Here is a 23496-nt window from a genome sequence, read left to right on the forward strand (position 1 = left end):
GTAGCGATGAAAAAAATTCTACTGTGCTAACACATTGAAGTCACAGTTTTATTAAGCAAATTATTATTTTTTTATCATTTAGATATTACAGTAGATTTTTGGGATGAAACCCAGTCACAGTTGTCTGAAAATCATGTTACATTCAGAATTAATTAATGCACTGGAATCAAATATAATTGCACTGAAAGAATTCATGTAATGAGCATATCATCAAACTCAATGTATGGCTTCTGTAAATCATCATTTAAGGCTTAAAAATGCAGAAAAGTAAACATAAATACGAGCGTTTCACTAAATGTAAAGTAACACTTGTAGCTACCATGCTATCATGAAACTTTACAGAGGCTTTTGTGCAATAAATACTGATTGTCCTATCTGGCCCGTGTAGCGTCATGGCTCTTATTTTGGTCAAGTCAATGCCATTAATACATAATGCAGACCTGATCCCTGCAATAAGAAGGCAAAAGCTGCAAGTGTGAGGTAAAATACTGTATAGGGAAGAGTATTAGAGGCACACCGAAAAGAAAAAAAAACTCTACAACATTAAAGATTTAAACTTGCGAGAATAAAGGTGTATATTTTGTTGTTGTGTACTTTCAAGATAGTCATATATTTTCCAGAAAAAAAGTTGTGTAATTTCAAGATTAAAGTCATAATAAGAGAGAGAGAGAGAGAAAAAAGCTGCAAACACCAAAAAAGCCCAAATGAGTGTTTCATTATTTTTCAACCTAGAATTAAGTATTACTTTAGCCAGATCCTTAGCCAGGCAACAAACTGCTCCTTTTATATCATTCCTTCACTTGCCCTCGTAAAAATGACTTTATTGCTTTCATAAAAAAATATACGTACAACTTTCTATTGCAAAATAAAGTTTTTTTTCCTTGACAATTCACACTATATACGACGTTATCCTTGTAAAATTACACATTTCTATCTAGAAAATAGACAACTTTATACTTTTATACTAAATTACAACGACCTCAACAATAAAGACTATTCTCATGAGAGTACAACTTTAATCTCATAGTGTATTCTTTTTTTCAGGGTGGGCCTAATACTCTTTCATAATAATATGATATGTTAAAAGGACAGTGAGCACCATGCATAAATGTGACTGCGCTGGGTGCGGGCAGCACGGCGGAGTATTGGTTAGCTTGTCTGGGTTCCTTCCGGGTACTCCGGCCTCTTCCCACATTGCAAAAACATGCACGTTAGGTTCATTGAAGATGCAAAATTTTTTTTTCTACAGTATATATGTGCCATGCGACAACCAGTCCAGGGTGAACCCCGCGTCTTGCTCAAAGTCAGATGGGTTAGGCTCCGGCTCACCCGCGACAATAATGCGGACAAGTCCTTTAGAACAGTGGTTCTCAAACTGGGGTCCGGGGACCCCTAGGGTTCAGTGAGCCATAGCTTGGGGATCTGCAAAATATTTTCCAATAAATTAGTATGTCGTATCATTTTTAAAAAGTGCATATCTAAATATGCGCGTCAAATAAAACAAACTAAACCAATTACTCCCCCCACCTTAGCTTTGGGCCAATTCAAAGCGCTGATATGATTGTGATTTATCATCACATCAATCTTACACCCCCTCATAAATAAAGTCAGTTTTCTTTTTTTATAAAACAAAAGGTGACTTAGTACAGGAATAAAGTTCTAATTTTATAGAAGAAAATATCGTCGTTTTTTTTTAGAGAGAATAACAGAGTCTTCTCCAGAATAGAAGACGCGATATTATAAAAAGGCCTTGTTATAATGACTTTCTTCCCTTGCTAAATCTTGAGTTTAATAACATAATATTACGACTTCATATCGGGAAAAACTACTTTATTCTTGTAAGATTATTACTTTATATCCCAATGAAATATGTCTTTGTTCTTGTAAAGATTACAACTTTTTTTGAAAGAATATTATAATAATAATATTTTATTCTCACATTACAACTTTTTGTCTCTAAAAAATATTAATTTGTTATCATAACATGACTTTTTTCTTGAAAAATCGGCAGCTTTTTAGGCAATTTACTGCTGCACTCACACGTTTACATACACTATGTGAAAACACTTTTTTGATCCTCACTGAAATTAGACTCAGTTAGGATTGCTAAGATTATTTGGTTTTGCTAAATGCCAGAAAAATGAGAGAAGAGTTTTTTCCATTACTTTCTTCAAAGTCAGAAGTTTACATACTGTAGATTTCATTAGTATTTTGTACCATTTCCTTTCAACTATGACTTGGCTCAAACGTTTTGGATATCCTTCTCCAAGCTTCTCACAATAGTTGGCAGGAATTTTGGCCCATTCCTCCTGACAGAACTGGTGTAACTGACCCATGTTGTAGGCCGTCTTGCTCGCACATGCATTTTCAGAGCTTTGCGATGGCCACTCCAAAACATTGACTTTGTTATCCTTAAGCCACTTTTTAACCAGCTTGGCAGTTTGATTGCATCCAAGCTTGAACTTCCTAGCTCATTTCTTGAGCTGTTGCTTCAGTATTTCCACATAATGTTCTTTCTAATGACACCATCTATTTAGTGAAGTGCACCAGTCCTTCCTGAAGCAAAACAACCCCACAACACGATGCTGCCACCTCCATATTTCAAAGCGTCTCTCTTTTTCCTCCAAATGTAACAATGCTCATTATGGCCAAACAGTTTGGTCAGACCACAGGACATGTCTCCAAAAATGAAGGAATTTTGTCCCTGTGTGCATTTGCAAACTGTAATCTATCTTTTATTGTTTCTTTTGGAGTAATGGCTTCTTCCTGGCAGTCCATTGGTTGCTTCACTGTGGATAATGAGACACTTTTACCAGCTTCAGCCAGCATCTTCACAAGGTCTTTTTCTTTTGTTCTTGGGTCAATATGTACATTTGGGAACAAAGCATGTTCATCTCAGGGACACACAATCCATCTTCCGAAGACATTACATCATCATCATCATCATCATCATTAAGGTTTTCCCAAAGGGTTTAAATCTTACTGTATGTAAACGTCTGACTTCGAAGAAAGTAAGGAAAAACTGTCTAAAGAAATCTCCCATTATTCTGACATTTAGCAAATAGAATTTTGCTCATCCTAATCGACCTAAAACCGGGAAAGTTTAGTCTGATTTCATTTCAGACAGTGAGGGGAAAAAAAAGTATACGCGTCTTTTTTTTTTACATGGTGTATGTAAACATCTGGTTTCAATTGTACGTTTAATTGGCCTTAGGACTCCACCCTGTAAGGGGTCGCTAGACCCAAAAAGCTTGAGAACCTTTACTATACAAAATGGATAGATGGATACACTGAATGATGTAACCAATAAAACCTTCCCTTCCCCTCCCTCCTCTCATCTCACAATGTACTGTCCAGTGTGTTGTACTTGTCTTTAAAGTTCTTGAGCTCCAGCAGATTCCTGGTCCGCTTGATGCGTTGCTGCGCCGCCGACGTGAGGTGGGCCCGCGACGATGGGGAGGCGCCAACGGGCTCGACGGTGGCGGTCAAGTCTTTAGCGGCGGTCTGGTGGTGCTGGCTCGCCGTGCTGCTATTACTACTGCTTCTGCTCTGGCTCTTGACGCTGAAACCACAAGAGGGAGAAAGAGATCACTCTGGGCTCATAATTAAAATTCCACGCTGGGATTAGCGGCAGTGTTTACTCACACAGAGGCCAGTTCAGTTAGAGCCTCCTGGTATTTACACAGTTCTGCTTCACCAAAAGCCTGAAGACATTGTTAATGGGGTGTATTAAAACCAATAATAGCATGTTGAATAAATGAACAACAAGCTGGCATGAGTACAAAAAAGGTTTTTTTAAAAGTAGATTGAGATGTTCAAATGTATTACCTGTCGGCCCCCTTCAGACACTTTAGGAGAGAGACAAAAAGGCTGACCTTGTCCCCGTGGCGTGCTTTGTTGTAGCCGTCCAGCACCGTGTCAATCAGACCCTTCTGGCCGTCCCGGAAGAGGCAGTGGGAATTCTTTAGCTGCAGAAGCCAACTTCGGAATCGTTTTCCCGTCACGGCGCTGCAGGATCCGCCCAGTTCACAAAAAGGGAAATCTGCACACAATAAAGTTTGCTCATCCATGAAAACAACTTTGAATAGCGGTGTGCGCTCTCATAGGTGTCATCCCACAATTAATCCAAACCCAAATAGATGCCTGGCACTTACTTGCTCATCTGTCCCTTTTATTAGGACCGGCTGAAGAAGGGCCTTTGTTCACACAGCCGTTGCGGCTTGTCGCATGCAAATAATTAGATGCGTGAAATAAGCACGACAGGTGCAACGCAAAGGCGTGTGAGCAGGGAGTCTCGGGTGCTAAAGTTCACACAACAGCAAGTTCCCAGCTCGACTTCAACCCCCCCTTACACACACAGACAGCGAACCAGTCAGTGTGAAAGGGGGCTTATGACTGACATTACCGTTGCGGTGGGCAGCATTTCCACAACACAAACTGACTGTCAAGCTGACGTTTAACGGTGCAGCATCACAAGCAAACATTTTGAACCACAAACCTTTTTTGGGTTGTTTCTTACTAAAAAAAAATTAGGAATGTACAAAATTATAAAATATTATATATTTTAATAAATATACCGCTAATGTCAATATATTATTATTTTAAAAAGGGGGATACTGCAACAATCAGTTGATGAATGACTTATTTTGTGAAATTGTTGATATAATTTCATCTTGAAGCAATTGAGGCAAAACAGAGTGCACTAGTTTGCTGTCTAAAGAAGTGAACATAACAACATTCAGCCATGGGAAGCTGAGTGACATCCTCCCAGTCACAGAAACAGAAGTTCAGAACATTCAGTGAGATTCCCCCCAGGTTAAAAATAATATTTCAAAATGTCTCCTTGGTCGATGAAGGAAATGGGGTCAAATGCCCATCCTTAACTTAAAATGCATTTGTACAAAAAAGGTTTCCCCGTAATAAACATCTTCCCCTAATATATGCATAGAACTAGTGTATTTCGTGTAACGATACAATCATCAAGCTGACCTGTGTCTCGGATGGCGTCCAGCGCTCTCATCCTGTACTGGTAGTCACAGCCACCTACAACACACGCACACAATTTAATGCCTGTATCCGATCATTTTACTGTCTACTTTCATGTATATTTCAAGTGAGACATTCCCAACATGGCTGTGTTTACATTCACGGAAGACAATGAAACAATTCACATGTGCAGACGTCCGATGTACACTATTTCGATAATTCCCCGAGAATCAACGTCAGGCAAAGACAACACGTAAGTAAACAATGACACCGTGCATAAATACACATATTAAAGGTTACACAGCACTTAGTTAGCCTGGCCTTCCTCTTACCTCCGTTGATTTAAATGGAGGTAACCTCCACAATACTCCACTGGTCACAGTTGACAATTATTACCTCTAATGTATATACAGACCATATTTAATTGTCTATGCCAGGGGTGTGCAACTCACTTTTGTCACGGGCAACATTGTCGGTACGGTTTCTCCTCAGAGGACCGTTAAGACTGTGAAACTACGTAGATGTTTCATCGCCTCATCATAGTATTACATATACACTAGGGGTGTAACGATTCACTCATGATATCAATGTATCGATTTATAGTCCCACAATACAATTGGATCGATCCGTCCTTGGCTAGTTAGCCTTCCGAACGAATCTACAGTATATCATTTATTATTGTAAGCCACTGTAAAATTATGCAGTTTGAACATTACCACTGTACTTAAATATGTGAAAATAAAAAACAACTTAGATGACTCAATTAAAATCTATTGCACAGAAAAGTTCAATAAACATTGTACCTAAAGAAATATCTTTAAAACATTTATAAAAACGTTACATACAACTGTATTTTAAAAAAGTTCTTAAAATGTTTAAGACACTGTAACATGATGCACAGTTTGAACCTTTAATTGAGAGATTCTTGCATGCCACTACGGTGAGCCCACGTACCACACTTTGAGAACCACTGCTGTAGAGTGTTTCACTCATGACAGATGGTAACTTGGACATCACGATTTTCTCAGAGCTACGTAACCACAACGTCACACATTGTGACTAGTGAGTGGGTAGTAATAAATATAATTAGAATAGTTGAGCATTACGTGCTTGTGTTCAATTACAATAAGATTTGTATTATTTCTATGGTGAATAACAATATCCGAAGTAGCAGGAAAACCTATTTTTAATCCAACCTGAAGCGATGTTAGTTGCACTTGATTCAAATAAAGTCTGAATGCATTTGATATTGTTATTATTTGCCATAATGGTTGGTTATGTTTACCATACTTAATTTTACCTGATACCTTTACAAGAAACAAAAGGAATTTAGGACGTCTCACCTGCACCGTCTAGTATCCAGGTATTGATTTCACTGTCACACTGGTTGAATTTTGGGCTAAAAAGTTACTGAATGGATTTCCAAACACTGAATTGTTTCGGATCGTACCGTCCCAGATGAACCAATGTCGTCCTTGAATCAAATTGGCAACGACGAATCGTGATATGAATTGAACTGCTGCCAAAATGAATCGTTACACCCCGAATATACACAACAAAACTGATGGATAACTAGTTTTGAAATCAGAAGTCAAGGATAATAGTTTGTTGAACTATTCTTGGAGATACTATAAAATGGGGTTTGGTAACAAAAACACTGCTTGCAATATCTCAACATTATTTATTACATATGACGATGTGAAATTATGGTACAGATCTTCGAAAGAATCAAGGAAGTTGACGAAAATGATTTGCTTTCCCAGGCCACATAAAATGATGTGGTGGGCCGAATGTGGCTCCCAGGCCTTGAGTTTGACACCTGTGGTCTATGCGTTGTCTGCAGTCTCGATTTACATCAGATATTTTTGGTTTATTTGTATTCACATTTGGAAGATGCCTGATTCCGACCTGAGGACATCTGATTTCATGTGTTCTTTCTTCTATTTATGCTGCCAAACGCGTATCCAAACTGTGTCACATGAGAAATTGGAAGTTGTGCCACTTGAACCATCCATCCATTTTCTGTACCGCTTATCCTCACTAAGGTTGCAGGCGTGCTGGAGCCTATCCCAGCTATCTTTGTGCGAGAGGCGGGGTACACCCTGAACTGGTCGCCAGACAATCGTAGGACATATAAACAGACAACCATTCACACTCACATTCACACCTACAGGCAATTTAGAGTCTTCAATTAACCTACCATGCATGTTTTGGGGATGTGGGAGGAAACCGGAGTACCCGGAGAAAACCCACGCAGCCACAGGCAGAACATGCAAACTCCACACAGGCGAGGTCCGATTTGAACCTGGGTCCTCAGAACTGTGAGGCAGATGTGCTAACCAGTCGGTTACCGTGCCGCCCGCCACTTGAACCGTTCGGTTTAAATCCATCCGTGTAATGAACTAACCAGATTTTAGCCGCTCATCCTCTGAAGTCATCAGACGTGGCTCAAAGTGGATTTTCTGGACTAGGCACAGTTTGGCATCGATTTCTTGCCTAAGCTCCTTCAACAGAAACATAATACACAATACAGCAGCGGTTCCAAGCCGGCACGTAGTACTACTTTTAAAGGTCATGTTACCTTAGGAGCATTGTGACCAATGGGAACGTGGGGTCCCCGTCGAGATTTCATGGCTAGTCGCATAATTTGTCTTTTCACGAAGATGAACAGCAAGACAAAGACCTGAAAGAAAAAAAAACAGACATTTGAATCCATCCATGGAAGGCTAAATTATTCATCCATCCTTCCGTTGTCTATATTGTGTGTTCTCATGAGGGTGAGCTGGAGGCTTTCAAAGCTGACTTTGGGCGAAAGGCGGGGTACACTCTGGAGTGGCCGCAAGCCAATCACAATCTTAATTCATTGTATTCCGTCGCATATATCCCAATTAAACGTCTGAATTTGAGCATCATTGCCACTGGGGACTCCATCGTTCTGCTGGGGGACTTCAATGCTCACGTGGGCAATGACAGTGAGACCTGGAAGGGCGTGATTGGGAGGAACGGCCCCGGCAGTAAGTCGGACTCCGCCAAGGCTGCCCTTTGTCACCGATTCTGTTCATAACTTTTATGATTTTTGCAGATTTTTGGCAAAACGGTTGGTTGTGTGGCTGTAGGCTGTTCCGCTCATCCGGGACAAGCCGTGAGGGTGCATCGTTTCCTGAAAAACCCAAAAAGACGACGCCTGTAAACCCCATAATAATCAAATAATCATTGGGGGGAAAAAATTGCATCATGACTTTTGCTCATCAATGCCTGCCCCTTTCTGGCAGCCTTTGTAAAAATACAAAAATGAAAAAAAAAAAGTTTTAATGATCGGAGCATATTTGTTTTATATTTCATTAACTGACTGATGATAATCTCAGACAAACATAAAAAATATAATATATATTGTCAGGTTTTCTGTGGGGAAAATTTTTGGAAATACTGTAATCAATTGTGTAGCATTGTATTGCATTGTGACGTTATGACAAGTTTAGTAACAATATGGAACCTGTGCACATCACTACTGTCCATACTTTGTTTTCTATAACTTTGGCCCAACCCCTACGTAAACTTAATTTACTAACATGTTTTTTTATTTTTTCATTTAGAAAAAAAATAACAAAAAAATCCAGAAATTTAAACTAAATTTGCATTGTGGAAATATTCAATGAAACATTTAGTGGGTTACATTGTCCCATGAACATTGTTGGTAAGAAATTAACAATAATTAATTCAACCCCCCCCCCGCCCTCTTTGGGCACTTGAAGGCCACGGTGTATCAGGAAAAGAAACAAAACATAAATAATCTCAAGAAACATATGACAAGCATAACTCCGGCGGTGTTAAAATGTGTTCTTCAGCAGTGGAGGACACACATTGAAATGTGATTTCAAAACCACGGTAGTCATGTGAGCATATTATATGAATTTCTTTAAACCTTTCTTATGTTTGGAAAGTCATGGCACAGCCAGTACACAAAAGCATATCATAGCAATAGAATCAGGCCCAATCGTGGCTGTAGTCCGATGAATGCAGCATTTACAGTTACAACAATAAGAGTTTTGTATTGTTTGTCCTGGAAATGTAGAAAACAATAGAATTGATTGTGTGGTGCATCATAGGAAAAGTGAAATTCGCTCGGCGTGCAGACTGAATAAATCAAGTTTGAAAATGAGCCTGACTTACCAGACTCCCAAAGGCCATGACGAGCACGACATTGACGCTCGACAGAGGAGAATCCCTTCCCATTGTACACTTTCACCCGAAACGACGAAACAAACAACACACAAACAAACAAACAAACAAACGGGAGCACAGTTGTAACTGTAAGGTGCATACGCGACTGCCAACGAGCCGTTTTTCAAAGCACGAAGCGCTAAGCTACCGCGCAGTACAACGACGCGCTAAAATGCGCTTTTAAAAAAAGTTAAGGGCTGGGAAGAATGTTGGTGTTTTGAAAAGTTAACATGTCGCCGACACAGTCAAGTCCGGCTTGTTGACTTCCGGGTTTGGTCACGTGACGGTGGGTGACGTATATGGCGGCGCTTCTTTTCCCGCTGGTGGAAAAAGTAACTTGGAAAATTGCACGAAAGCGTCATGAAGAACCACAATTTAAAGCAGTAAAGCGCTATTATTCACATTCATGTCACCCCATTGTATTTTTAATTGTGTTTAACCTAGCCTTTCACTGTCAGCTATTTTCTCCCACGACAATGGTGCTTTTCTTCCGTTGTGTGTTCGTCCATGGGAGGCCACAGAATGACTGAAGCTCCAATGAGTGTGGGCAACATTTGCATTTGTCCCGCAGAGACACTGGGTGCCATTCTTGTGTCAGGAACAAAGGTGGGTGTCTGTGTTGGAGTCAAACTTGACAGACTTATCTGCGTGTGAGACCCTGAAGGCCTCTGACCGTTGATTGATTGATTGAGTCCAGGGTCTTGTGACATGGCCTGCTATGTGATCACTGTTGACTGACTTTTGACACGCTTCAGCCTCAATATAGTATAAAGTTGATGCGTTAACCAGTATGTCAAGTGGCAGGTGCACACACAAAGGCAGCACTATGACAACCAGCCAAACAAAACTGTAAGTTGTGCTGCTCTCCTTTCTCTTCACATTTACTTTCAAAATGACCTAATTGGGTCAGATGATCCATTTTAGCAGCTAAGAATATTTAAGGATTAATAATCATATGCATTTAAATTTATTTAGTGGTGAGAAGTAACAAAGTAGGATCCAACTTAATTGACTGCACTTTTTGTAGATTTTTCAGGCATTTGTACTTGAGAATGTATATCGTTTTCCAACCTACATTTGAAAAATCTGTTTTCTGCTTCTTACTTTGTCGAAATATGCTCATCGTTTTCAAGCTGACGATATAGTAAAAAAAAAAAGACGAGGAGTTAAAGTCAACTGTGGTTGAGATGTTGATTCGACAACAATGCAACAGATTCAGAGTCAAAAGATACTACTCATCCGTGGCTTTATTTAAAATAATTGTTTGATGTTGTTCACCCCAAGAATGATTCGTGGCAAATGCATTGTGTCTTATGCCAGCCTATAACCCATCAGATTCCGGCATTCAGAAATTATCCACTGATAGAATAATCGTTATTTTACAAATTTTGTTATTCATTTTCAATGTACCAAGATGCATCTTTATCTTAAAAGAATAAAGACATTTTAACAACTAAACATTAATACAGCAGTGCCTTGCAAAACAACAACAAATTATTTAGAGATACGAGCCATCGCGTGACGATTTTTCAGCACATCCGGCCACCATCAATTCACACTGGTTTCCTTGCACTGGAAGGACAATATCAGTTGGTGATGCTAATGCACCATTAAGATGGTTTACCAACCACCAATAAACCCCACAGAAGAGGAACAAGGAAGGAGAATACATTAGGAACAGTTGTGTTTTGTGTTCACATTTTCCATGTTTGCAGAGGAATATTGTGGTTTCAGATATTAAACCAAGAACCTGTAATCAATATTATGATGACTATCTTTATCACAGACTATTACACCAAATTTAGGGTGGATCTTTTCGTAAACAAAACACAAGGCCAGCGATTGTCAATATTACGCAATCTTGACCACGACTGACTGCTGACTTGTTACCCGTGATTGCTGATATATTTACTGGAACTTTACGACAGTGCCATCATATGAGGTTTTGAGGTTGCGAACAGCACGCAATGAACAAGTTTGTACAACAGTGTGAGAATACGTGGTCACGCGGCACAAGAAAGCACTCTCAGGCCTCACCATATTTACATTTGATTGTTTAATATTTATTGCCTGAAAATGTTTTTATCCAAACATTTACTGTAATTATGACTTTAGTACTGTGTTAGTGTAGGTTAGTGACAGACTGCGGCGCGTTCCGACTTGCGTACAAATTTGGATTACATCGCTGTCGTAAAAGGAAACTCACTAACTCAAAATAAGTTCAACTCTTACCCTTCCAAAAAACACTTTGTAAAAATCTTTTATCCAAAATCCTTCATGGCCACTTTAATACTTAGCAGAAACTAATGACAACAATACAGTCGAAAAACCACCAGCAAACTAGCCTGCATTTCTGACAGGCACTATTTATCTTAGGAATATACTTTCATGGTAATGTCTTTCTTTCGTTCTGTAACACTGATCTTTGACAATAAAATTCCACTTAAACTTGGTTTAAATGAGCCATATGAGCATGACACTCAACAGAAGAGCGATAGACAGCTACTTGAAGGCCTTTCAGTAATGTGAGTGTTTAAATATAACTAATGCTGCATCCCCTCCTGGATGCCGTCACCTTATCGTGGTGGAGGGCTTTGTGTGTCCCAATGATCCTAGGAGCTAAGTTGTCTGGGGCTTCACAGCCCTGGTAGGGTCACCCATGGCAAACCGGTCCTATGTGAGGGACCAGACAAAGCACAGCAAAAAGACCCCTATGATGAAAGATGTTAATGGATTGAGGTTTCCCTTGCCCGGACGCGGGTCACTGGGGCCGCCCTCTGGGGCCAGGCCTGGAGGTGGGGCTCGAAGGCGAGCGCCTGGTGGCCAGGCCTGCACCCATGGGGCCCGGCCGGACACAGCCCAAAGGGTAACGTGGGTCCCCCTTCCCATGGGCTCACTACCTGTGGAAGGGGCCATAGGGATCAGGTGCAGTGCGAGCTGGGCGGTGGCCGAAGGCAGGGACCTTGGCGATTTGATCTAGGGACGTGGAATGTCACCTCTCTGGTAGAGAAGGAGCCAGAGCTGGTGTGTGGGGTCGAGAAGTTCCGACTAGATATAGTCGGGCTCGCCTCCACACACGGTTTGGGCTCTGGTACCAGTCCTCTAGAGAGGGGTTGACTCTCTTCCACTCTGGAGTTGCCCACGGTGAGAGGCACTGAGCATGTATGGGTATACTTATTGCCCCCCGACTCATCGCCTGTACGTTAGGGTTCACCCCGGTGGACGAGAAGGGAGTCTCCCTCCACCTTTGGGTGAGGGGATGGGTCCCGACTGTTGTTTGTGCCTATGCACCAAACAGCAGTTCAGAGTACCCACCCGTTTTGGAGTCCTTAGAGGGGGTGCTGGAGAACGCTCCCGCTGGGGACTCCATCGTTCTGCTGGCGGACTTCAATGCTCACGTGGGCAATGACAGTAAAACCTGGAAGGACGTGATTGGCAGGAACGGCCCCCCCGATCAGAACCCGAGCAGTGTTCTGTTATTGGACTTCTGTTCTCATCACGGATTGTCCATAACGAACACCATGTTCAAGCATAGGGGTATCCACATGTGCACTTGGCACCAGGACACCCTAGGTCGCAGTTCGATGATCAACCCTCACCTATGGTCACGAGCTGTGGGTCGTGACCGAAAGAACAAGATCCACAAGCGGCTGAAATGAGTTTCCTCCGCAGGGTGTCCGGGCTCTCCCTTAGAGATAAGGTGAGAAGCTTGGTCATCCGGGAGGAGCGCAGAGTAGAGCCGCTGATCCTCCACATTGAGAGGAGCGAGATGAGGTGGTTGGGCATCTGATTCGGATGCCTCCCAAACGTCTCCCCGGCGAAGTGTTCCGGGCACGTCCCACTGGAAGAAGACCCCGGGGACAACCCAGAACACGCCGGAGAGACGTAGTCTCTCCGCTAGCCTCGGAATGCCTCGGGATCCCTACGGAAGAGCTGGATGAAGTGGCTGAGGAGAGAGAAGTCTGGGCGTCCCTGATAAAGCTACTCCCCCTGCGACTTGACCTCGGATCAGTGGTAGAAAATGGATGGATGAATGGATAATGCTGCATTTCAAATTGATGGGAAGTAGTAGTAGTAAATCCAGTTCCGACCTAAAAAAATTCCAGTTAAAAAAAACAAAAAACATAGCTGACAGCATCTATATACACGTCGTACACTGACAACAAAGCTCATATTTATGTTTGGCAGCCTCAGGCTTTTTGCGCAGATTTGGTCAAATGACTATGACTAAGACAGAATGACTATAGCAACCTAACAACACCACTTTGTGCTCATCTTTCATATAACTAGTAAATGGAGATAAATACTTTTTGGTTGGCATTGTACTGCCATTGTAGACATCTTATTTCTTTATCCTGTTGAAATCATTGCATTTTGACTTTGCCCAACTTAACAAGTAGAAACTTCCGTTGCACTTTTCCTAGTTGGAGGTCAAAAATGTCCAACTTCCAGGTTTCCTGGAACGCTGCTTAACTGTCCAGTTTAGACATTTAAAAAAAATGTGGTCAAAATGAAAGTGCATTACACTTTGTATGCTTGTTAGTGTTAGAAGACAATGTTAGAAAATCATAATATAAAATACATTAAAATTACTTTGAACAGCAACAACATGGTGTCAGTTCTGGGCATTTCAGCTACATCCATGCATACATACCTTTCTTTGGCAACTTCTCAGTACGACAATGGGATTGAAACAGGACTTTAGAGAGATTATTGTCTTTATATTTAAAACGTAGAATTAATCGAGTAATTATCTGTAATCTATGAAGGAAATTCCTGTTCTACTACTATATTATATATATATATATATAATTGCTACTATCACCCGATATGCCATTTATGGGTACGCAAAGGTTAAAAAAGGCCCGTGCCAAAGGGTGTAACCCTCAAACAAAGCTCTTTCCTGCACCACCTGCATCTGATAATTTCTCCTTCAAGCTAACATTACAGAGTGCTTAAATATAAAAATACAGGCCTGATCTGAATCGTGCTTCGTTGCACATGTCAACCGAGAGGTTCACTTTTACACGCATTCATTCCTGTTGGTATTTCTGGTGTCTACTTGAGGCCATAATGTTGTCTGTGCCCAATTTAAGGAGCTCTGTCATTATGTATTTGGATACCTGTTCGGCCTGCACAATTGGACACATCATAGCCTGAGGTGTGGTGAAGTTGAGTAAATCTTAATCCGAGGGCAGATTGGCACAATCAATGGAGGTCCAGCATGTTTCCCATGATGTTACACCATGTATACTCAGAGATGGCTTAAATGTGTGTGGGTCTTGTGTGTGAGTGTCTGTGTCTATTCATTGGACTGTTTAAAGAGCTCCACATTAAGCTTAACCCCGGAATGTTGAAAAAGAGTGACAAAACAACAACGGAAGGGAGAGAGAGAGAGAGAGAGAAAGAGAGAGAGAGAGAGAGGAGAAGAAGATAGACCAGTGTGGCTGGTTTGCGTCACTGTAACACATCCCATCGTGCAATGCTAACAGAGACTGAGTGAGAGAAAGATGGGTGAGGAGCTGATGTCATTGCCTTGTCAGCCTTACAGTAGTTGCCTTGTGACTAAGGTAAGGCACATTTGTGAATTACTGGATGGAAAAGCACATTTGAATGACTACGTTTGTATATTTTGTCCCGATTTAAGTGTACATTTGAGGTATTTCTCTTATTTCTATGGCAGTCGCTGTGTGTTTGAATTAGAGCGAGCCACGTTGCCCAGGTTACCCAGATGGGAGGCTCGGGATCAAGCAAAACAGGTGTTTCTGTAAGCTGACACTCACCTGCATTAGACAGCTCCACCAGGGAGACGTATGTCTACTGTATATGCCACTTATAATAGCAGTCTTTTCAATACACCTATCTAATTTTACCAGAACAGTTAGTCCAAGAGCTTTTCTCAGTAAGGTACAATCAAAGCTGGTGCTACTGGTTTCCTTGTCCCGCTCTATCTTGCTCATGGTGGGCTGTATGTAAATATATATATATATATACATATATATATATATTTATGTTTATTTCTTCTTGGTGTCAAGGTTTCAGTGAGCTGTTGACTACCTCTAGCTGTATAAGAATGATACTTGCTGCACACAGACAGACTGTGTCACATTTCGACATTGTTGTCCCTCATTGGATTGCAGCGGAGTGAGTTTTTCCAGTTTTTGTGTACAGGTTTAGCTGAGACAGTATTAGTGTGTTGCTAGTGTAAACAGCTGTTATTATATGAGCAAGCACATCGTACGTCCCTACATGAATGGACTCATTGAAGATGTGTGTGTTTTTACCCCCTTGATTTCAAAGATAATCTCGTGCCTAGATTTAATCAAGCTTTGTAATCGTTCCTTGTCCTTTCCTCTCACTCCACCCACTGGCCATTCTGTGCAGAGTTCTGTTCCTTATTCTTAACTGCTCTGTAATTTAAGTTTGACCAGTGTGAGAAGCCACAGCTGCCACATAGCCACATATCACAACATTCCAGTTCAATCCTCTCTGAGGATGGAGATTTATTCTTTTTTTTTTATGCTTGGCAGGCATATGGAGCTCATCATTGAAGCCCTGCTGGGAAACTAAAGATTTCCATGGACAGAACGACATAAAAATGACTACTATCAGACAGCCAACCATTATTAGCATGTATGAAATGGAAAAGTTTTAATGCTCAGCAGATTACAGGAATATAATCTTGGTGGACTAAAATGAACTAAAATTGCGTAACTGCTGTGCAGTCCCTTGGAATTGTATAAAGAAATCCAGTACAGTCATCGATTCTCTTTTTAGGGATTTGACTTTTGACAGGTGGTCATTAACTTTGTTTATGCTCCGACAATGGATGTGTCCTTGCTGCGCGCTCCAGTGACTGAGTATACCAATCAGAGGACTTTGGCATGCTTAGCTGTCAGATCTGCCAACTCTCCCTCTACTAGCCTCACTTGCAGGCCAGGTGTTAGGAAGGACCGAGCTTCGTCCGGGGAGGTGGCGTCCAAAGCTGAGGAAGTTATAGAACGAGGCAAACAAACTGGATTAAACGGCTCAAGCAAGCGGGCCAGATCGATCGATGGCCAAGATCTCAGGTCAGGATCCATGTCTGAATATCAAGCATGGACAGCAAGTGTCAAAGGTTGGAATGAAAATAATGAAATATCAGGCAGCACAATCTATTCCAGTCTGACTCACAATGACAAAATAGACAAGAAAACCACAGGCTTTGGCATCAACAGAAGTCATAACTATAGCCCTGCATTTGAGAGTTGGACTGGGACAGAATGGAGGCGTAATTTGCCTAGTAGAAGCAGGAGTGTTGACTGGAGGTCAGGGCCAAGCAGTCCTGACCGGGACGCACGGCGATCCAACGTAGGTGTATTGTTATGTGAAGAAGTCAACGAGAGGGTTAGGGATACTGAAGACCTGAGAGGCAGGTCAGTGTCTTCATTTAGGACCTACAACTCTGCAGGGGATTCTCTAGGCAGCAGCAGGCCAAAAAGTTCTTTGGACCAAACTTTGGAAACGATCTATAGGGGTAACTCCTGCCCTTTAAGGTTAAAGTCAGCCCCGGAACCGATCAATGACTCCAGAGAGACTGCTTCTTTTGGGACAAAAAGAGGCCAGGGTATATTGGAACGTATAGAGAAGCTGTATGGGCCGTCCAAAACTGAGGACTTCAGCAAATCTAGGGATTTCTCTTCCCTTGAAAGAGAGTGGTTTGATGGAAGGGGTGAAGTTACAGTGAACCATTTTGGGGAAACAGGAGATACCTTCCCCAGGTGTGGCTCAGCTGGTGAAGGAAGCAGTCAAAGTGCAGTGGACAGAAATGGATCCTTCACTGGGACATGTCAAGACACCAAGACTGCAGGCTCTAATACTTCACCCTGTCCAAGGACAAGGGCGAGATTGCCAGAGGGACAATGGGAAGAACGGATCTATGGGAGGTATTCCGACCAAGGTGGAGTTAATGCAGGTATGGGATCCATTGAGACAATGTCTCTGGACCGAGCAAGGAGCAGGAACACAAGAGCTGGTCAGATTAGATTGGCCAGGGCTGCCCAGTCAAGCACTTTATCAGAGAAGACCTCTTTCTTTGGACTATCTGAGACTAACAGGATAAATGGGACACTGAGGGAAATAATTAAGCTCGATAAGGGAAAGGTGACAGGAGAAATTGAATTAAAGGTTTATGAAGATGTGTTTGAGACAAATCTGAACATCAAAGTTAACTCTGCAGGATGGAGGACACACCCAGAGACACATTCCCCATCAGTCAGTGTGAGAAACAAGATCAATCAGTTTGAGGCTCTGACACAGGGATCACAGGGTTTTGGACGGAGCCAGAACATGTTGCCTCGACGGGCCTTTTCTGTGCCCACGCGACTCAACACCGCCCATGATGGCTTGAAGAGTGAGTTGGAAAAAGCAAGTGGTGTTCTAGGTGACAAGTGTGTGGGGCTGAGAGAATTAGGGGACACAGGAAAGAAAGCTGGGGAGAAAGTAGATCAACTAAAAAGTCCAACACATAGGTCTTTGTCAGTGGATGAGATTGGACAAAGGTTTAGGGGTGATTTGACAAATAAGGAAGGGACAAATATGGATCGTCTTTACAAAAACACACATACAGTAGAATCACCCCTCAAAGAGATTCCTCTACATCATAGAAACTTGTACATAGATGAACCAGACTCTTGTCAAGTCTCAAGTAATAAGGACTGGAGAAGCAACAATACAGAGTCCGCCATGTTGTTCAGCTCAAGTGACCCTGAGCCACGCCCGTATGATAAGCTATCTGATATACAGAAAGCAAAACCTCCTGTGATTATTTTAGCAGTTACTGATGATGAAAAGACTCCAACAAACACTCCAAACCACTCACCCCTTAGCTCTCTGGTCGCACTGCCAAACAGTACCTTTCCACTTACACTGACTGAAAACAGCCAAACAGTCAAAACACCCGAAGGACATCTTCCAACTCCTGTGCGACCCCTCGCCGTCTGTTCCCACAGCAAGCTCTTTCCAGATATCACTTACAGTGACTCAAAAGGGAAGAAAAACGTGTTGGACTTGAATGCTTGGGTCGCTGGCTGGAAAGCCTGGAGACAGGATGATGCATTCCAGGATGATGATGACAGTACACAGAAGGATGACGATTCATACTACGATTCAGATTCTGGAGAGTCCTCAGTGACCATCACCAGTAACATGAGCCAGTCAGACCGCAGGAGCTTCTCTCTCAGGTATGTACAGTGAAAATAAGAATCTGATCAGTTGTCATCATATTTTTTACTCGACTACCTTCTTCCCTGCAGCCTGGCAGAATTGTGTCACTTCAGTGGAGCTGACTCAGAGTCAGAGAATGACACCGACGAGAGCCCAGCGACGGGTAGGAGGTCAGCTTCACTTAGCTCTGAAGTGTCAGCGCTGTCATATGTGTCTGTGCTGCCCAGCGAGGAGCTCGACAAGCTGCTGGAGGATGTCAGAAGTCTGGGGGACAGCAATCTGCAGGTATACATACTCAGAATTGTAACATTTCAGTGTCATGGAGCTCTGGAGCCTTTCCCAACTCACTTGACAGACGGTACACCTTTGACCGATCACCTGTCAGTAACTGGGCTGATCCATAATTATTTTAACACTGCTCTTTAAAGTTGGCCTTTTTCACAGACTCACAGGAATTACAGTTAGGGGTTAGGAATTTGTGAGTAAGTATTCTATATGTCACACCAGACACTGGCGTGGTCATCAAAACACATCAGTGTATCAGATTGTGGGAAGCCACCTCAGCTGTGTGAATGTCCAATTCGTTGAATTCTGTTTGAAAGGCGCTGGTGGATGAATGCTGCGGATTTTTTTTATTCACTACTGCCAATTTTTATGGAATAACAGTGTGCAATATGACTATCTAAAGGAAATTTAGAGTTCAAAAGAAGAATCTTTTACATGCTCTGCAGCCCCTACTTCCTTTCTCTGCAACGATACTTTGGAAGCAACGCACAAATAAATTAATGCTGATTTAAAATTAAAAGGATTAATGAGTGATGGGTTTCGGAATTTAATAATAACGTTGTTAAAACACAAAAAGTCTTATTGGATGCACAGTTTCAAGGTTCTGAATGGTGAGCTATGAACTAGTTTTCAGTGGTTTAAGAATACAATATGTGGCCACATGACACAAGAAGGCACAGGCAGTTATGGCTGTATTTACAGTTTTTTTATATTTATGGCCTAGAAGTGTTTTAGCGTTAGCGTAGGTCAGTGTAAGCATTTCAACTTCTGTACAAATACTCTCAGACTGCCCCCCAACTCACACTACCACTCCACAGCGCTGAATTGACAGAGCCCTGAATTGGAAGCATACTTGAAACCAAGATTGCTTATCAAACCTTTATTCTTAATGCAATCAAGATTGTTCATATAACTTCTATTAATGCAGGATGATGTGCAGGTGGTTGTCCTCCACAAAGAGGTGGCTGTTGGCCTGGGCTTCAGTATAGCAGGAGGCGTTGACCAGAACAAACCAATCATTGTGAGTAAAATACCTTTTTACACTTTCTTAAAAAACATTTCAACTTGTCTCTGATAATTGTCTCGATTTATTACCTCGTGTATTCGTCACAGGTCCATAAAGTGTTCCCCACCGGTATGGCAGCGCAAGAAGGCTCCATCAGAGAAGGCGACCAGGTCCTGTCCATCAATGGCACTGCACTGGGGGGCCACACACACTGGGAGGCTCTGAGGGTCCTGAGAAGGGCCAAGACTCGAGAGATGGGAGTAGTGGTTCTGAGGAGGGGTGATGTTAGCAGCATCTCGAAGAGGAGCGAGGGCCAGACTGAGGAACCAATGCCGACTCAGACTTCAGAGACTGGTTATACTCATTTACAGTGGATAGAAAAAGTCTTCACACCCTTGTTCAAATGCTAGGTTTTTGTGATATATATATATATATATATATATATATATATATATATATATAACAAATTAGACCACGATAAATAATTTCTAAATATTTTCCACCATTAATATGACTTATAATCTGTACAACTCAACTGAAAAAAAGAATTATTTTTTAAAGGGGAAGTGAAAATAAACTGTGATAATATGGTTGCATAAGAGTGCACACCCTATTATAAATGGGGATGTGTCTGTGTTCAGAATTAACAAATCACATTATAACTCATCAAATGGAAGCCACCGCACACCTGCCACCATTTAAAGTGCCCCCAAATAATTATTATTATACCACGGAATACAGAGAAGATGGTCATCAAGTAGAGAAAGTATGGCGCAACAGTGACATTACCAAGAACTGGACATCCCTTCAGAATTGTTGAAAATACGAGAAGAAAACTGGTTGAAGGAGGCTGGCAAGAGGCAGGCAACATCATGAAAGTAGCTGCAGGAAGTTCTGGCAAGTACTGGCTGTTTAGTACATGAGACAACAATCTCTAATTTTCTTCATACAGTAGGTCTGGACCATGGGGTAGGATGGCAAGACGGAAGGAAGCCTTATCTTATCTTCCAAACATCCGAGCCCAGCTTCATTTTGCAAAAACACACTTGAAATTTCACAAATGCATATGAGAAAATGTGTTATGGTCAAATAAAACCAAGGTTGAACTTTTTTTAATTATTATTTATATTTTTGGCCATACATCCAAAAGTATGTGTAAACACAGCACTGCTCATCACCAAAAGAATACCATACCTACAGTGAAGCACCGTTGGTGGTAGCATCATGATTCGGGGTTGTTTTTCTTCAGCTGGAACTGGGGCTTTAATCAAAGTGGAGGGAATTATGAACAGTTGTAAATGGCAGTTAGTGTTAGCTCAAAACCTTCAGGCTTCTGCCAGAAAGCAAAACAAATGACAGGAAAAGTCTACTAGAACAGCTCAAGTTGGGGTAAATCAGAGGCACTTTCAATGTTGGCAGGTGAGTGCTGACTCCCACTTAGCATGAGAATGTGATTGGTTCATTCTGAATGCAGTCACCTCCCCATTTATAAGAGGATGAGAACACTCAAGCAAGCACATTATCTCGGTTGTTTATTTTTTACTTACCCCCTCGAAAAGATTTTTTTTTTTTCTTTTTCTTTTTCAAATGAGTTGTACAGGTTATAGGATACATTAATGGTGGAAAAGGGTTTGAAATAATTGACATTGGTCTCTCTTTTTTTCTCCACAAGCACCTGTCATTGAAACGGGTCTGTAGACTTTTTATGTCCAACATACATGTTGTAATTTTAAGCGAGATCAGTCTTGTTTATTCAGTTATTTGATGATGTCAGGTCAGTGTATGCGTGTGCTTCTGGAGAAGAAAAGCAGAGATCTGGGCTTCAGCCTGGAGGGAGGTGTCGGACTGGGGGTCAAACCACTCACCATACAGAAGATCTTCCAAGGTACACGGACTGAAGCCTCAAATGTACTTCAAGTTGTTTATTTAATTGACTTATTCCTCCGGGCTTTCATTTCCACAGGGGGACCAGTGGACAAGATTAGTCCTGGTGATGAAGTGATGGAGATTGAAGGCATGAGCATGGTGGGGATGAGACGTCTGGAGGCCTGGACATTGATCCGAAGGCTTCCCTCTGGACCAGTCGATGTGGTAATACGTCGGCCCCGCAAAACCTCGGCGCCATAAGGATTACGGAAGCAAATCTAAAACTGGACTGCTCTGAAATAATGCCGTTTGTAACCCCATTTATTCCACAATTATCCCCATATTTTATAACAAAGCTTTATCAGAAGAAGCACCCACTTCTACCTCAAGGCCACATGGCACCTGTATGTGAACGATTATGTAATATACTGTGAACAGATGCTAACAGCATTTAGAGTTTATGTTGCTTTTTAATAAAGCCTAACGCAATTGGATGCCTTTTATTTGTTTTTCCTGCAGATGGCGGTAGACGGATGTATTATAATATGATACAGTGTTGTAGTGTCATGATAAAACAAGTATGAAACGTAACTAAATAATACAATATCGTTAATTAGACAATTACATAACAAAACCAAAGGATAAAATTGGCACCAAAAATATTAAAATAACCAAATCGTTTGAAGCGATTCTTACCAAACAAGAATTGCACACACGAGAAGATGTGATAAGACAATCAATTAATCGACAATCCTCCAAAAAATAAAATAAAATGTAAATAAGCAATAAGTTTAAAAAAAACAAACAAACAAGGAAATTCTTGGTATGCTTTGTATCTTATCAGGGGCATTTCTTTTTGCTGCAGCTTGTTCAAATGTATCAGCAACAACACGTTGCACACAGTGATTACAGAGGCTTGCACAATTCATTTGGAGTCCAGAGTGCAGTGCACCATATAGTGACATCCGCACCCATGGTGATGACAAAAAAACAAATAAATTCATTCATCATGGCCTGATTAAATTGATTTAAACTATTAGTGTATTGTTGTGGTCCCAACCTTAAGCTCAGAGTTCAATGGAACTGGTCAAATAATCCATTTCACTACCAACTCGATTATGTTTTGTTTGTTTGCGCGATTCCACACAAAAAAACACTCAACCGATTTCCTTTGGAAAGCTTTGGCTTGGGCCAAATGTGAACTTACTCATCGTAATGAAAACATTCAGGGATATGCATCATATGGGAATCCAGAAGGGTGTGTTATTATATTATTATTATTATTAGTAGTAGTCGTAGTAGAAGTGGTAATTAAGAACAATACTAGTCATTAATTTATATAAGGTATACATCAGTGATTCCAAAACCCAAATATCATCAAAAATGAGACAGAGCTTTTATTCCTTAATACACACACACACACACACACACACATATATATATATATATCTTATTTTCCTTTCAGCTTGTCCCTTTAGGGGTCGCCACAGCGCGTCATCCTTTTCCATGTAAGCCTATCTCCTTTTCCATGTAAGCCTATCTCCTGCATCCTCCTCTCGAACACCAACTGCCATCATGTCTTCCCTCATGACATCCATCAACCTTCTCTTTAGTCTTCCTCTCGCTCTCTTGCCTGGCAGCTCCAAACTCATCATCCTTCTACCAATATACTCACTATTTCTCCTCTGGATGTGTCCAAACCATCGAAGTTTGCTCTCTCTAACTTTGTCTCCAAAACATATATTATTAAAATTAAATAGTTATAACCAAATAAGTATTTAACAACAGTCCTTAAAAATTTAATGGAAATGTATTAAAGTTACCCCTCCTCAAAGCCGTCACCTTATCGTGATGGAGGGGTTTGTGTGTCCCAATATATCCTAGGAGCTAAGTTGTCTGGGGCTTTATGCCCCTGGCAGGGTCACCCA

General features: G+C 41.4%; 2 protein-coding genes across 10 annotated transcripts; one reads left to right on the forward strand and one right to left on the reverse strand.

The window, feature by feature from the left end:
• Positions 1 to 34: 34 nt before the first annotated feature.
• On the reverse strand, positions 35 to 9475 carry LOC133479996 (protein C1orf43 homolog). 3 transcript variants are annotated; one of them, XM_061777607.1, is made up of 8 exons: positions 9157 to 9475; positions 7568 to 7669; positions 7394 to 7490; positions 4990 to 5043; positions 3876 to 4042; positions 3646 to 3704; positions 3368 to 3562; positions 35 to 1422 (listed from the first exon to the last, which is right to left on the reverse strand). In XM_061777607.1, exons 1-8 carry the CDS (start codon positions 9217 to 9219, stop codon positions 1371 to 1373), a joined length of 789 nt encoding a protein of 262 aa, XP_061633591.1. In that variant the 5' UTR covers positions 9220 to 9475; the 3' UTR covers positions 35 to 1370. The 3 variants fall into 3 exon arrangements, with proteins under 3 accessions (XP_061633591.1, XP_061633590.1, XP_061633592.1); XM_061777606.1 differs by having other exon boundaries at positions 3344 to 3562; positions 9157 to 9474; XM_061777608.1 differs by having other exon boundaries at positions 35 to 3562; positions 9157 to 9473.
• Positions 9476 to 9501: 26 nt separating this feature from the next.
• Positions 9502 to 22062, forward strand: si:dkey-92i15.4 (uncharacterized). Of its 7 annotated transcripts, none has more exons than XM_061777596.1 (8): positions 9502 to 9590; positions 9666 to 9813; positions 15738 to 18428; positions 18501 to 18696; positions 19625 to 19717; positions 19810 to 20056; positions 21477 to 21587; positions 21666 to 22062. In XM_061777596.1, the coding sequence occupies exons 3-8, from the start codon at positions 16033 to 16035 to the stop codon at positions 21827 to 21829; spliced, it is 3207 nt and encodes a 1068-aa protein (XP_061633580.1). In that variant the 5' UTR covers positions 9502 to 9590; positions 9666 to 9813; positions 15738 to 16032; the 3' UTR covers positions 21830 to 22062. The 7 variants fall into 7 exon arrangements, with proteins under 7 accessions (XP_061633580.1, XP_061633579.1, XP_061633582.1 ...); XM_061777600.1 differs by lacking the exons at positions 9502 to 9590; positions 9666 to 9813 and adding exons at positions 14632 to 14777; positions 14891 to 14974 and having other exon boundaries at positions 19637 to 19717; XM_061777594.1 differs by lacking the exons at positions 9502 to 9590; positions 9666 to 9813 and adding exons at positions 14633 to 14777; positions 14891 to 14974.
• The last annotated feature ends 1434 nt before the right edge of the window (positions 22063 to 23496 follow it).

The sequence above is a fragment of the Phyllopteryx taeniolatus genome, chromosome 6, assembly GCF_024500385.1.
Source record: "Phyllopteryx taeniolatus isolate TA_2022b chromosome 6, UOR_Ptae_1.2, whole genome shotgun sequence".
Lineage (NCBI taxonomy): Eukaryota > Metazoa > Chordata > Actinopteri > Syngnathiformes > Syngnathidae > Phyllopteryx > Phyllopteryx taeniolatus.

Excerpts from the sequence above, each read along its gene's own strand:
- LOC133479996 (XM_061777606.1), bottom strand. The coding sequence starts at position 9,219 with ATGGGAAGGGATTCTCCTCTGTCGAGCGTCAATGTCGTGCTCGTCATG. Across the intron at positions 4,043-4,989 it reads GGACGCCATCCGAGACACAG|ATTTCCCTTTTTGTGAACTG; the intron begins GTCAGCTTGATG and ends TATTGTGTGCAG. Across the intron at positions 3,563-3,645 it reads CTAACTGAACTGGCCTCTGT|CGTCAAGAGCCAGAGCAGAA; the intron begins GTGAGTAAACAC and ends TTGTGGTTTCAG.
- si:dkey-92i15.4 (XM_061777596.1), top strand. The coding sequence starts at position 16,033 with ATGGATGTGTCCTTGCTGCGCGCTCCAGTGACTGAGTATACCAATCAG. Across the intron at positions 19,718-19,809 it reads ACCAGAACAAACCAATCATT|GTCCATAAAGTGTTCCCCAC; the intron begins GTGAGTAAAATA and ends TATTCGTCACAG. Across the intron at positions 21,588-21,665 it reads CATACAGAAGATCTTCCAAG|GGGGACCAGTGGACAAGATT; the intron begins GTACACGGACTG and ends TCATTTCCACAG.